This window comes from Megalobrama amblycephala, linkage group LG13, assembly GCF_018812025.1.
Source record: "Megalobrama amblycephala isolate DHTTF-2021 linkage group LG13, ASM1881202v1, whole genome shotgun sequence".
NCBI lineage: Eukaryota > Metazoa > Chordata > Actinopteri > Cypriniformes > Xenocyprididae > Megalobrama > Megalobrama amblycephala.
The window spans coordinates 29087992-29101879 of record NC_063056.1 but is presented as its reverse complement, the minus strand read 5'-3'; the positions used below and the strand labels follow the sequence as shown (position 1 = coordinate 29101879).

The following is a 13888-nucleotide window of genomic DNA, read 5'->3' as shown; positions in this document are numbered from 1 at the left end:
ATGTTAATTTCAACATTTACTAATACATTCTTGTTAATATTAGATAATGCACTGTCAACTAACATGAACAAACAATGAACAACTGTATTTTCATTAACTAACATTAACAAAGATTAGTAAATACAGTAACAAATGTATTGCTCATGGTTAGTTCATGTTAGTTAATCCATTAACTTTTTAACTAATGAACCTTATTGTAAAATGTTACCAATTTTTCTAGTTTTTGTAGATTTTTTTTTTTAAGGCTGCCTATTCAGTAAATTACAAATATCTGGAAAAGTCATGTAATTTCATTAAACAAAAAAAAAAAAAAGTGAACATTCAGCTATTAACTGGAACTCTGAAAGTTGTGTTAATACTAATTAAATATAAATAATAATTATAAATTTATTATACATAATAAATACTATTCTAAGTATTTTAATCTATGGACAATCCTGAGATTATTTTTTTTATTTTTTATTTTTTTTATAACATTTTATCATTACAGCAGATGAACCAGAGAAAACATACAGTAGCCTTCATGAGGAGGGCTTTAAATATTGTGGGACATAAAAAAGATAGAGAACCAATTAAATTAATTGAATTAAAGAAATAATTGAATAAATTGAAATGACTTCATTTATCGTAGCATGCTAACAGTGCTAATTGGGAAGTCACTTGCCTAGGCCAACAGTCAATTATACAGTTTAGTGATCAAAAAATATGTGACTGTAGAATGTCGCAATTGGCCAATTAGAATCAAGTATTCAGGAGAGCCATGTAATAAAAGCATTGAATAGATATATTATTTTTTTGGTCCCAATCATTTGTTTCATCCATTGTTTTTTTTTGTTTTTTTTTCTTGTGGGTAGTAATTCTGCTGATATTTCAAGGGACAGATGAATTATTTAGTGGCCAAAATCAGAACAATTCAGTTTCATAGAACTGATTGTTGTGTGTGTTTTGTGCTTGGTGTAAGATGCATGTATGGGAGTGTTTTATATTCGACTGATGTAGTATGCTTGCTTGTGTGTGCATTGCAGCATTGTGCTGGGGCTGCCTGGCGTCTGGTACTAACTCATCCGCTGTTAATTGTGTTAGTGGTTACAGCTGTCCGTCTGTGACAAGGCCATATTGGGCGCACCGCTACAGGCTCCTTCAGCCTTCTCTTCCAGTGGAATGAGCTTCCAGAACATTCTCAGTCTCTCTCCCACCTCTCCTACTGGAGCCCATCTCACCCGTCAGCTTCCCTCCAAAACACATTCACTCTGTTCCTGCCTTTCTGCAGCTTATGCCTACTGTTTGGCAGATTCAGATATGTAGAGACATTTTGAAATTGCTTCTGCTTATTTGTTTTTAGACACTTAAACATAAAAATAAAAAGCAATATTAGTCAATATCTAATATACATAAACAGTGGGATTCAAAATCAAATTAAATTATTACAAATGATGAGAAAAAAATGTCAATTGTTTTATAAATATTTATATAAAATATAAGTTGGGGTTTATTGTCACATGATTCTTCAGAAATCACTCTAATATGCTGATTTAGTGCTCAAGAAACATTTTTTTATTATCATTATCAATGTTGAAAACTGTTGTGCTGCTTAATACTTTTGTAGAAAACATATTTTGTATGCATTTTTTTTTCAGGATTCTTTGATGGATAGAAAATTCAAAAGAGCAACATTTATTTGAAATTAAATTTTTTGTGAAAGTCTTAACTGTCACTTTTAATCAATTTAATGTGCCCTTGCTGAATAAAATTATTAATTTACTTAATTTACTGACCCCAAACTTTTGAACTTAAGTGTACATTTTTTAAAGTAAATTTATTAAATTAATATATTAGAATGGTGGTGCTGAGAGAAAAGAAGCAGTGAGAAACAGAGGAAGGGGAGGGAGACTGAGTCTCCAGACCCCCTGCTCATGACCTGTGTTAGAAGCAGGTGGCTGGACGTTCTTAAACACACTTCAGTCACACAGAGCCGGGCAGAACGTCAGACCTCATCAGCCCATGGTAGAGGCGTTCCAGACTGCCCGACCATCCGTCCTGCCCATGCATTCATTCACCCAGCCTGCCCTCACACAGCATACACACGCGCGCACACACACAGTGCTTGCAAGCTTAGCAGGTAATAGCAAAATCATTGAGCATCTGTACTACCTCAGGCGTCTCAACCCGGTCCAACACCTTGACTTGCCCCTTTACCCTTGGGTTCATCACCAGACCAAATGGCCTTCCCATCATCTTGACCAGCTATCCAGCCTCACTGCTCAACAGGTTGATGCAGGGCCGGCTCCAGCTGCCCATATGTCCTCCACAGCTGGCCCACATCTGGCCTGGGCTCCCCAGCAGAGAGTCTAAAGATATATTTTCTAAACGCCCAACACGTTTTTCCGTTAGATTTACCATGGGGTTAGCTGGGAGGAAGGACGAACATATCTCCATATTGGCATTGTCCTCCATTCTGCAATATTTAGGGTGGTCTTGTCTGGTTCTGTTCTGTAATTTCAGTTATTTTGAACATGTGGCGTTAAATGTGTTTGAAGGACACCAAAATATGACGTGTTTAGAGATGCACCGAAATTTAGGCCACCATCAATTTTTTATTCATAAATGCCATAAATTGCTGTTGTCGGTTTTAGAAAATAGTCAGAAAATCTTGGCTGAACTGTAAATACTGTTATATGAGGATGTTTTTTCTTGAAAGAGCTTGTTTTAAGTTGATCTCATTTTAAAAATGGTAAAGAAAATGGTAATAAAAGTTAGTATCATATTGATCAACATTTACACATGCATTTACAAATTTTTTTATACATGCAATATTTATTAATTTTGTTGCATTTTATTGCAGTCACTTATTATATATTATATATAATATAAAATAAAATCTCACTATAACACTTAGCTGTTCTCAGTTTAGTTTCAGTGAGTATTTTTTGGCCATTTGAAATATCAGTTACAAAAGTACGCTTAAGCAACATAAACACACCAGCCTTGAAGAATCGAACAAAATTACACATCAGCAACAGTGAGCAAAGATGATACATACTCATGCCAAAAATGACTTTGCTGTATGAGGTGGTTTTTCACATATTAAAACTTTGTAATTGAATACTTACAGACCTTATTTTTTTTACTTTTAATTTAATTTGCAGTTCTTTGAAGTAAAAAAAAAAAAAAAAGAACTGAGAGAAATAAATTCCAATCTTGGGTTTGTAATTCATTAGAATCAGAGAACTGGTTAAAGCTCAGAATACTTTTATATATCTGGTTGTGTATGAAAGTGTATGTGTGGCTGCATGTGTGTGACCGACCTCAGCTGGTTGAATGATTGAATGATGAAAAGTTGTCAGGGAAAAATAACAGCTGCCTTTAAGATACTGAAACCTGCCGAGAGAAAGCGAGACACCTTATGCAGCATCAGAGAAAAGGCCTTGAGAGAAGATTATGTCCATTCTTCTCTCGTCTTTACTCGTCTATATGCTGCTGATTGCTTTTTGTGTGTGGCTAATTGGTGTTTGCGTGGCTTTGGCTCCTTTTGTCCCTTTGGATATATTTACACTTGTGCGAATGTGTTTGTGTGACAGGAATTCTCATTCTGTGCCCCTGTGTGTGTGTGTGTACAGGGCCCCTCGCTTTAAGGGTTACCAGCAACAGGACAGTCAGGAATTGCTACACTACCTCCTGGACTCCATGAGAGTGGAGGAGACAAAGGTGAGTGTGTGTGATTTTTAGTTTTTCTTACACATGGTAGGATGATCAGTCTAATGTGATCCAATCAAAAATAGACAAGTCAGACCATTTAGACCTGGCAGAAATGTTTAACTTATATGCATCTTCTTCTGTCATCTGATTGTGATTTCATTTTGAGGGGAATGTTAAAATCCTAACCCTACTTGCTGCATATCTAGATTGATTAATTAAAAATGTATTCAAATAAATATTATTATTATTATTATTAAGTATTAATTATATTTTTAAAAAATTCATGCTCAATTTAGTTTTTTTAGTTTTTTTTAAGTTGGTATTTGGCTGGTCTAAATATAAAAGCAGGTGAGAAGGGGAACCCTAGCTTTTGTTTAAAGATTGAATGTTTATACTACAAGGGTATTGTGGTCAAGTTCTAGAACCTGTTTATCTGTTTAGTGTCATCCTGCTTCAACTGGAACGCCCAAAAACGGATGTTAATACCAGGTCTATAGGGGGTCTTGTTCTCAGCATTACACCCTCAGTCCTCCTCAGTGCATATATAAACTATACCAGTCACTGCAAAGGGCTGCTTTCGCATACCGACATTAGGACATTGACCTCTCACGAGCAGACGCATAGTGGTTTGATAGGGTGCTTCTTGTAGAATGATACAGCTTGTGGGTTTCTTAATGTGGACGTGCCAGGGGCCAAGACCCACACAACCCCACCAGTGGCCCTAACTGCCCTAAGAAAGCGGGTGCAGCATTGGGCGATGAGCCCCAGGGCCAGCCAGGCCCATTCAGACTTGTGAATGTGGACAGTTGTGCCACTTAGGAACCTTGCAAGTGGCGCGACTGGCCTCATTGTGCATCCTGGGAAACAGTCAGCTGCTTGTTGAGGCTTTGTGATGGAGGTCCGTCCCCACCTCCCTCCCTCCACACTCTGGGGCTGCAGAGGGGGAGAATACAGGAAACAATCTCATTTAAATGCTCCTCATTAGGGATGGGCGGTATATCGAGTTTGTGCAATATATTGTTATATAAACGATATACAGTAGGATAAGACAATACTGTTTATATTGATATTACAAGCGCATCTGAAAAATAGCAGAGGACATAGAATAAGCTGCTGCACGGAATGTGCAAAATCCAATTTGTCCTAAACATGAGGCATGCTTTATTTTCAGGACTTCAAAATAACTCGTAAGATATAGTTAACACATATAGTTTAATGTGGCCTGACACATCAGATGCTCTGACAGATACTTGTGCTGTTTAATGCATTTGAGATGTGGTGTTTTCCTCAGTGCATATCTTACATTTCACAGGTATATTCTCTATTTGTAAATGTTAGAAGGTCATGCAAATATTTCCATTTTGCTGTCAGGCGTGGCCTTATGTAAGCGAGTGGTAATCAAATGTAGGCTAATATAATTTTTAATCTCAGATGAGTGAATGTGTGCTCCTCTTACCAGTTAACATTAAGTCTGTCCTTTTATTTTTTTATTTTCATTTTTAATTTAGTGATTTAAACAGCATTATATTTGGTTTTAGATTTACATGGTTACATTCACTATATTTGTTTTCATAGCCTTCAATATTAACATTGTTTGTAGGACAGCATTGGGCAGGATATGAAATAACATATATATATATATATATTTTACTGAGTTTACGAGACTTCTTTCAAAAGAAAAACTATATGTACTGTATTTATAGTTATGTACCGATTTACAGATCTAAAGATGTAAAAGTGAAATATACATGCAAGTTTTTGTGCAAAAAAAAAGATTGTCAACTTCAAAAATAGTTGGGAATTTGATTGATTGTTTTATAGAAGCATGCTTCAGAATGCTTCAATTAATCTCTTAGCTACGGTGTAACAGAGCTGAGACCCCTTAAGCCAGTCACTAAACATGGACACCAAAATATTTATGTTGATTAGCCAATAGGATTGCTGCTCACAATATGCTAATTAACATCAATGAATTATCACCAATTAGCTGTTGAATAAAAATGCTAAGAAAGGGGCGCTTAAGTGAGCTCAACTTCTCAAGAGAGTGTGGTGGCCTAGTTATTTTAGGGTACGTGTGTGTTTGTGTGATTAATTAGTGTGTGTTGTAGAGGGGTCCGACACAGATGGGGGGTTTGGGGGTTGACTGGCTGAAGGAGAGGGATTAACCAGGCTTTTGACCTAAATAGGCCGCCCTGAGCGTGGGGACGGGACAATGGGGGAGCCTGGTCGAGCCCCACAGACATCGCCACCACGGCCAATTATCTATTGATTGGTGCTTTACTGTGACTGTGTCTTCTAACAGCTCTCTCACCAACACAGTCACTGACCATGTCACCTCTCATTAAGAGCACAGGGACACTGGCCTTCACATGTCTTTATGCCCTCACGTACATGGGATATACAATGCATGTGCCGTGTAAAATATGTGAAGCACACATTTACTTTTCACCATGTGTGCATGTTCATGACCTTGCGTTTGCTTTAGTTAATTTACAGCAACAAAAACCTGAGGAAAAAAAAGAACACTTCCAAGGGTGAACAGTTTAAAGTCTGAGGGGGAGCGGCTATGTCATATTTGATTGTTTATAGATGACAGATACGGGAAATTTTTCACATTACTAAAATGTTGACATTTTTGTTTTTCTTTTTTTATTATTTAATTGAAATGTCAACTGTTCATTATTAAAAGATGCAAACTTCTTTACTGTGCCTCTGTTATTTTGAACATGATAAAAGGAGGTTTTTGTGACAGCAACTGTTTGAGCTTCATTATCTAACAAAGTGGCATCACATTGTGTTTACATTGACAGCGCATTAAAGCAGGCATCCTCAAAGCCTTTAACAACCCCACGGAGAAGACAGCTGATGAGGAGACGAAACGACAAGTGAAGGGTGCTCCATCTCTGCTTTTGTCACCTGCATTTCACATCGCTCAGAACAATATTGCCATCTAGTGACAGCTTGCATTCACAAGCTTCTAGAAATAATGCCACTATTTACATTAAATTAGCATTTTAAAAAGGATCTATTATTTGTGTTCTGCTTAATATTCATATTTTTACTTGTTTTCATGTTCTACAGCTTATGGAAAGGAAGGAGTGAAAATGAATTTTGTAGATCGGATTTTTGTCGGAGAGCTAACCAGCACCATAATGTGTGAAGAGTGTGAACATGTGAGCATTTCTCATTTGTACAATGTCCAGATACAAAGATTATATAAACGTTCGCGATTTAAAAAATAAATAAAAGCAATTTATATGTTATAATATTTTCTAATATTTTATTTTATTATAATATGTATATAATATATAGTATTTATTAATATAGTATTTATTTAAATAATACAGTAATTAAGTGACTGCCTAAAGACAAATTGGAGTCTCTCTGAATACCACAATGTAACATGTTTATATCTTCACTCTTAGATTTCCACAGTAAAGGAAGCCTTCATTGACATTTCCCTTCCCATCATAGAGGAAAGGGTGAGAGCAGCCTTACTTTATTATTCCAAAATTGTACTTTATTGTACTTCCATTTAATGTAATCCATTTAATACTACGTTGAATGTCCTGAGCTTTCGTTTGAGGGTTTGTCTGTTTTCTTGCCCAGATCTCTAAACCCACAAACCCTGGTAGACTTGGGAAGAGTGGGCGGGAGCAAGACGGTCTGGTCTCTCATGATGACTCATCAGCTGCCCACTCACAAGCCAATCGAAACAGCAGGAGGTTGAGTGGACAGGTAGATGGAGCCATTATTATAAGAGAAGCATTATGTAGTTCTTATACACCATCATTCAAAAGTTTGTAGTCTGTAAGATTATGTTTCTGAAAGTAGTCTCTTACGCTCACCAAGGCTGTATGAATTCAATCAAAAATACAATAAAAATAGTAATATTGTAAAATATTATTGCAATTTAAAGTAACTTTTTCCTTTATGAATGTATTTTAAAATGTAATTTATTCCTGTGATTGCAAAGCTGAATTTTCAGCAGTCTTCATTCTAATATGCTGATTTGGTGCTCAAGAAACATCTCATATTATTATCAATGTTAAACACAGTTGTAGTGTTTAATATTTTTGTGAAAACTGAGATACATTCAGGGTTCTTTGATGAATAGAAAGTTCAAAAGAACAGCATTTATTTAAAATAGAAATCACTTTTGATCAATTTAATGCATCCTTGCTCAATAAACATATTTATCTTTCAAAAAATCTTACTGACCCCAAACTTTTAAATGGTAGTTTAAGTGCTTCCTAGCTTCCTTGTTTTTAATATGACTTTATGTGTGTGTGTTTGTGATTAGAAGCTACAGGGTCGCCTTTCATCCACTTCTCACGATGAGAGAGGCGCAGACTCGGTTTCTAACCGACAAGAGGAGGAGCTCTGTGTGGCTGGCCGTGGCCTGGCAAGTTACCGGACGGATACAATGGGCAGCCAGTCAGACTGCAGTGAGAAAGACTCCAACCTGCAGGACAGCAGTAATGATGCAGACAGCGAGGCCTCTGAGAGCGAATGGTCTCCTCGAATCCCATCTGTGTCCAGTCATAGTAGCACATCAGATAAAGTCTTAACGACTGCAACCACAACGGCACACAATCCAAGTCTAAAACCTAACCTGAGCCCGAGCCCCACTCCCTTCGCTTCCATTAGACCTCATCAGGGCGGTGCTGTGGAGCAGCTTGTCAGTGCTGTGTCCAAGCTGGGCCTGGTGCACACTTCCACCGACACTCTACCGGTCAGCCACAGCCCAGAGGAACCAACCGAAATCCGGGAGAGAGACCGTCAGCACCACCAAGGAGCCTTCCAAGCACTCTGTCACAGCTACACCCCCAGCTCTAAAGAGTGCTCGGTACAGTCCTGTCTGCATCAGTTCACCTCTGTTGAGCTGCTCATGGGCAACAACAAACTGCTTTGTGAGAACTGCACTGAGAGGAGGCAGAGACAGATGAAGAGGAGTGGTATGTATTCTCATACCACATACCACTATTCTCTGTTTCAACATTGATAATTATTAGAAATGTTTCTTGATAACCAAATCAGCATATTAGAATAAATTTAAAAATATATTAAAAAAGAAAAGTTTATATATATATATATATATATATATATATATATATATATATATATATATATATATATATATATATATATATATATATATATATATATATATATAAAAATGTTTTATATGTATGTTTCAGATAAGAAGGCTGAGAAAGTGTACACCAGTGCCCGCAAACAGATGCTCATCTCAGCGCTTCCTCCCGTGGTCACTCTTCACCTTAAACGCTTTCACCAGGTCAGAATCCTCAGTATATGCATTCATAGAGTAAAACTTGCATTCATCATTTTTTGTGTCATTTTAGCCAGTTTGTTAAAGGATTAGTTCACTTTCAAATTAAAATTTCCTGATAATTTCCTCACCCCCATGTCATCCAAGATGTCCATGTCCTTCTTTCTTCAGTTAAAAAGAAATTAAGGTTTTTGATGAAAACATTCCAGGATTATTCTCCATATAGTGGACTTCGATGGCCTCCAAACGGTTGAAGGTCAAAACGATCCTAGATGAGAAATAAGGGTCTTATCTAGAGAAACCATCACTCATTTTCTAAAAAGAAATTAAAATATTATACATTTTAACCATAAATGCTCATCTTGAACTAGCTCTCTTCTTCTTCTCTATTAGAATTCCAGCAGTGTAGGTGTATTACTGCCCTCCTCAGGTCAAAGTTTGAACTAAATTATCATATACAATATGCTAGTGCAAGTATATAACAATTAGTTCAAACTTTAACCTGTGTAGGGCAGTAATACACTTAGCAGCGTCTACACTGCTGGAAATCTAATAGAGAAGAAGAAGAGAGTTTTGCTAGATAAGACCCTTATTCCTCGTCTGGGATCGTGTAGAACGCTTTGAAGCTGCACTGAAACTGTAATTTTGACCTTCAACTGTTTGGAGGCCACTGAAGTCCACTATAAGGAGAAAAATCCTAGAATGTTTTCTTAAAAAACCTTAATTTCTTTTCGACTGAAGAGAGAAGGACATGGACATCTTGGATGACATGGGGGTGAGTAAATTATCAGGAACATTTATTTTGAAAGTGAACTAATCCTATAACGAAACACAACTGCTACAATATCATCACTATTAGACAAAGAATGTAGTTTGATATGATGAAACGCTCATTGCCGTCTTTAGAGTCTATTAACAGAGCATACTTTCAAAAGAGAAAAGCTCTAGGGGGAAAAAAAAATCTATAATCATGTTTTTCCCGAGCAAGGTTATGGTATGTGCTTTATTGTGTGGCGATGCACTGATTGAGCTGTCTTCATTTTTATAGGCGGGGATGAATCTGAGGAAAGTTAATAGACATGTGGACTTTCCTCTTATGCTGGACCTGGCTCCTTTCTGCTCTGCCACTTGTAAGGTACTGTTCAGAGTTACATATCAGTCAAGACCAGTGATTTATGAATCTGCACAATTCTTCGGCGTTTAAGTGTGCAGTGTTAACTTAGTATTTATGCGTGCGGCAGAACCTCGGGTCAGGAGAGCGTGTGCTTTACAGCTTGTATGGCATTGTGGAGCACAGTGGATCGATGCGAGGGGGGCACTACGCAGCCTACGTGAAGGTCCGCACGACTCAGCGTAAACCTGAGCAGCGCCGGAACCAGTCAGGTACAATGCCTACCAAGCAGTATATAGTTTCTATGTGTGCGTCAATATGTCTTCTTCGCAGCTGTGTTTCTGAAATGCCTGAATAACCTGTGAGTAAACAAAGGGTTGATAGCATCCCGTCATTGGTCCCCCATTCACCGCAACCTTGAAGATGCGGCTCGTTCAGTAAAGACCACGTGGGATTTGTTTGTTGTTGATGATGTATAGATGCATTCTTCTCCACTCCCTACTCAAGCAAAGAGCCTGCCTTTCAGCAGCATTTGGAACAGGGAGTGAAAGCCCAGGGTGAGCTGTGGTAAAAAATTGTGCACACTCTGTAGTTAACTATTGTAGTGCACAAATTCAAGATGTATTGTTGTAAAAAGGTGTAACAAGTGCAAGACTCTTCGAATGGCAGCAAGGGCTGAAAATACATTTTTCCCTTTTGTCTCCATGCTTTTTTTTTTTCCAGTCGCCCTTCTTGTGTTTGAAAAGACAATTGAAAATAGAGCATAAATAATTCCTAAAGTGTCAAGAGGATTGATCCTCACAGTTATTTATTTGTTATTATGGAGTTATTTCATCCTAAATAAAGGCAAAGCCACATGTGACATTTTATTAGAATGGGTTTAGGTGATGATTGTTGAGGTCTGTTGAAGTTAAAGATTGTTTAAGATTGATTGTAAAAAATTCTGTCAATTACTCATTCTCATGTTTTTCCAAACATGAGACTTTCGTTTCCAAACAAGACTTTCGTTCATCTTCGGAACAGAAATTAAGATTTTTTTAATAAAATTTGAGAGATTTCTGTTCCTCCATTGACAGCTATGTAACTACCACTTTGACGCTTCAAAAAGTTCATAAAGAGATTGTAAAACTAATCCAATATGAATTGACCCTTCACAGGGAGTTTGATTGAGAGGTGATCTAACCAATCATAACGCAGAATCCACCGTTATGTCCGACAAAGCAGTCAGGAGAGTAAGTAGATTAACGTCAGTGTACTTGAACTTGAAAAATGGTGTACTGACGTCTTTCCGTGGTTGAAACAACATTCCTTCTGATGTTAATTCATGTTTATTTGATGCTATAAATGAACTAGTAGGAAGAAATGATTCGGTTCACGAGCCGCTTGAACTGAGGTGCGAGGGCGATCTGTCACGACACATTAAAGAGCCACAAAATGGTATTTATTGTTTAAATTTCTTTAAACATTACAAAATTTGAAATCTGAGACTGTTTCATATCAAAAGTAACCTGCTCTGTCTTGTCTGTCGATGCGTTGTCAGTGTCCTCTTTGAGAACATGATGTGTGGCAGGAGAACGCAATGGCTTGTCAGACAAAGCAACAGTAACTAAAGGGGTCGGGTCTTTGTAAGTGCTCAATTGAGTGGTTTAGTCCAAATTTTTTTTGAAGAGGCTTGATCGCTTTATATGCTAAACAGATTGAATTTAGGCTTTTATTCACATATAAACATGATCAGCGAACTCGACCATAACAGCTTGACGCACGAGAATAAACCTCTTGTGGAAGCTCAAATGTGCTACGTAACATGAGAACGAACCTCATTGGTTCTCGCACGTCAAGCTTCAGCCTCCGTTTACCATAACTAATGTGTGAGTTAATGAATGTTTATATGTGAATAAAAGCCTAAATTAAATCTGTTCGTCATATAAAGTGATCGTGTTTCTTCAGAAAAATTGGACTAAAGTGCTCAATTCATATGGATTAGTTTTATGATCTCTTTATGAACTTTTTGAAGCGTCAAAATGGTAGTTGCATAGCTGTCTATGGAGGGACAGAAATCTCTCAGATTTCATTTAAAATATCTTCATTTGTGTTACGAAGATGAACAAAAGTCTTACAGGTTTGGAACGACATGAGGTTGAGTAATTAATGACAGAATTTTCATTTTTGGGTGAACTAACCCTTTAAGTTGATTGATACACATTTTTATTTCAATGTGTACAAATAGTAGATTTTAAATGTTTAATATTAGGTGTGATTTAAAAACTGCAATTCAGTTATTAAATTTAATTCACAGCCCTATTTTTCACTTGATTGTGATTTTTTTTTTTTTTTTTTTTTTTTTTTTTTTTTTTTTTTACAGTGAAACACAAAGAATTTAATGCTAACACTGATGACTAGTAATGCAATCTGGATGTTTTTTTGATGTTCAACCTCATCTCAGCCACTTTGTGTTCCTCTGGAAACCAACATCTCCATTTTTTTAATTTTTTTTTTTAGGTTCCAGAGAGGCAATTTCTGCCCCACAAGGCCAGTGGGTGTATGTTAGCGACACCAACGTACAGACTGTACCGGAGTCCAGAGTGCTGAACTCTCAAGCTTATTTACTTTTCTATGAAGAACTGCTATAGAGCCGTGCGACCTTGGGAATTCGACACAATCCAGATGAATGCAACAGGCAATATCAGCTCAGACAACAGCGAGCACTTACTGCATGCCTATATCCCTGTATTTTAAAGTAGAATGGATTCCATGTACTAAAAGCTTGAACTTTTGACTCATTCATTACCCAAGATGATCTGAATTAAAATTTGGAGCCATTATTATTGATGTAAAATAATATTCTGAAATTTAAGTTATTTATATTTTACAGCTAATATTTGAGCTTGACATTTTTTTTTTTGTGTGTGTTTTCATTTTGCAGGAGAAATTGCCAAAGAGTAATTTAGGGTAAAAACATGTATAGAATATATAATATGAGAAGATTGTGCCAAAAGAGTCTATAACCTTTGTTGTGAAAGGGAAACTCAGCACAATATGCCGCTGTTGCTTTCAAAGCTGTTTAAACCTGTCATATTCTGCACTGGATCACACAAGCTAGTCACTGCACAAACAATATGTCATAATTTGTTAGGAGAAAATATTAAATTCACAAGGCTGACTGACAACAACATAATAAATTGTAATTTGTTGATTTTCATTCATTTATTTTTGCTTACACATTTAACTTTGATTTGCTTGATCAAGACTAATTTTTCATGTTATTTAACGTATAGTTTGATTTAAATGACAGAGTGGGTCCTTCTATAAGGTTTTATGAATTTACAACTGAGATATAACATATTTCTCAATATCTAATGGTTAAGGAGTTGGTGCAGTATTCCTAGTCTTTGCCTCATGCCTAATTGTTTTCTGTTTCAGAACTAAATATGAATAGAAAACAATTTTTTGTATTATTATTTTTCACTCATAACTACATCAGATCAGTGCCTACAGTTTATGAAGGTTGAGATTGTTTGTGCATGCCTTTAGCGAAGTATTAAATTCATATAGGAGCATAAAGAGAAAGTTTTGTGTATATACAGATTAGAAATATACATAATTGTATGTAAAATATGTATCATGTTCAATACTATTTATTCTGTTTACTGGGCAGATATTGTAACACCATAGATTTGTGTGGTGTATAAGGCTTCAGGGTTCCTCAAGCTGTTCTTTTGCTTGAATTTTGTGAAAATAATCAAGTATAATTCGTTTAAAATAATTTAAATACATTTAGTTGACAAAAA

General features: G+C 36.5%; 1 protein-coding gene across 2 annotated transcripts in view; it reads left to right on the top strand.

Moving 5' to 3' along the window:
• The window catches only part of usp45 (ubiquitin specific peptidase 45), a 35169-nt gene extending 21281 nt beyond the window's left edge, over positions 1-13888 (top strand). For both annotated transcript variants that reach the window (XM_048152843.1, XM_048152842.1), the window contains exons 9-18: positions 3618-3705; positions 6507-6588; positions 6778-6869; positions 7122-7178; positions 7306-7434; positions 8000-8654; positions 8898-8995; positions 10038-10124; positions 10231-10372; positions 12600-13888. In XM_048152843.1, coding sequence (XP_048008800.1) covers positions 3618-3705; positions 6507-6588; positions 6778-6869; positions 7122-7178; positions 7306-7434; positions 8000-8654; positions 8898-8995; positions 10038-10124; positions 10231-10372; positions 12600-12730 — 1561 coding nt within the window. In that variant the 3' untranslated portion in view covers positions 12731-13888. The remainder of the gene's footprint in view (positions 1-3617; positions 3706-6506; positions 6589-6777; positions 6870-7121; positions 7179-7305; positions 7435-7999; positions 8655-8897; positions 8996-10037; positions 10125-10230; positions 10373-12599) is intronic.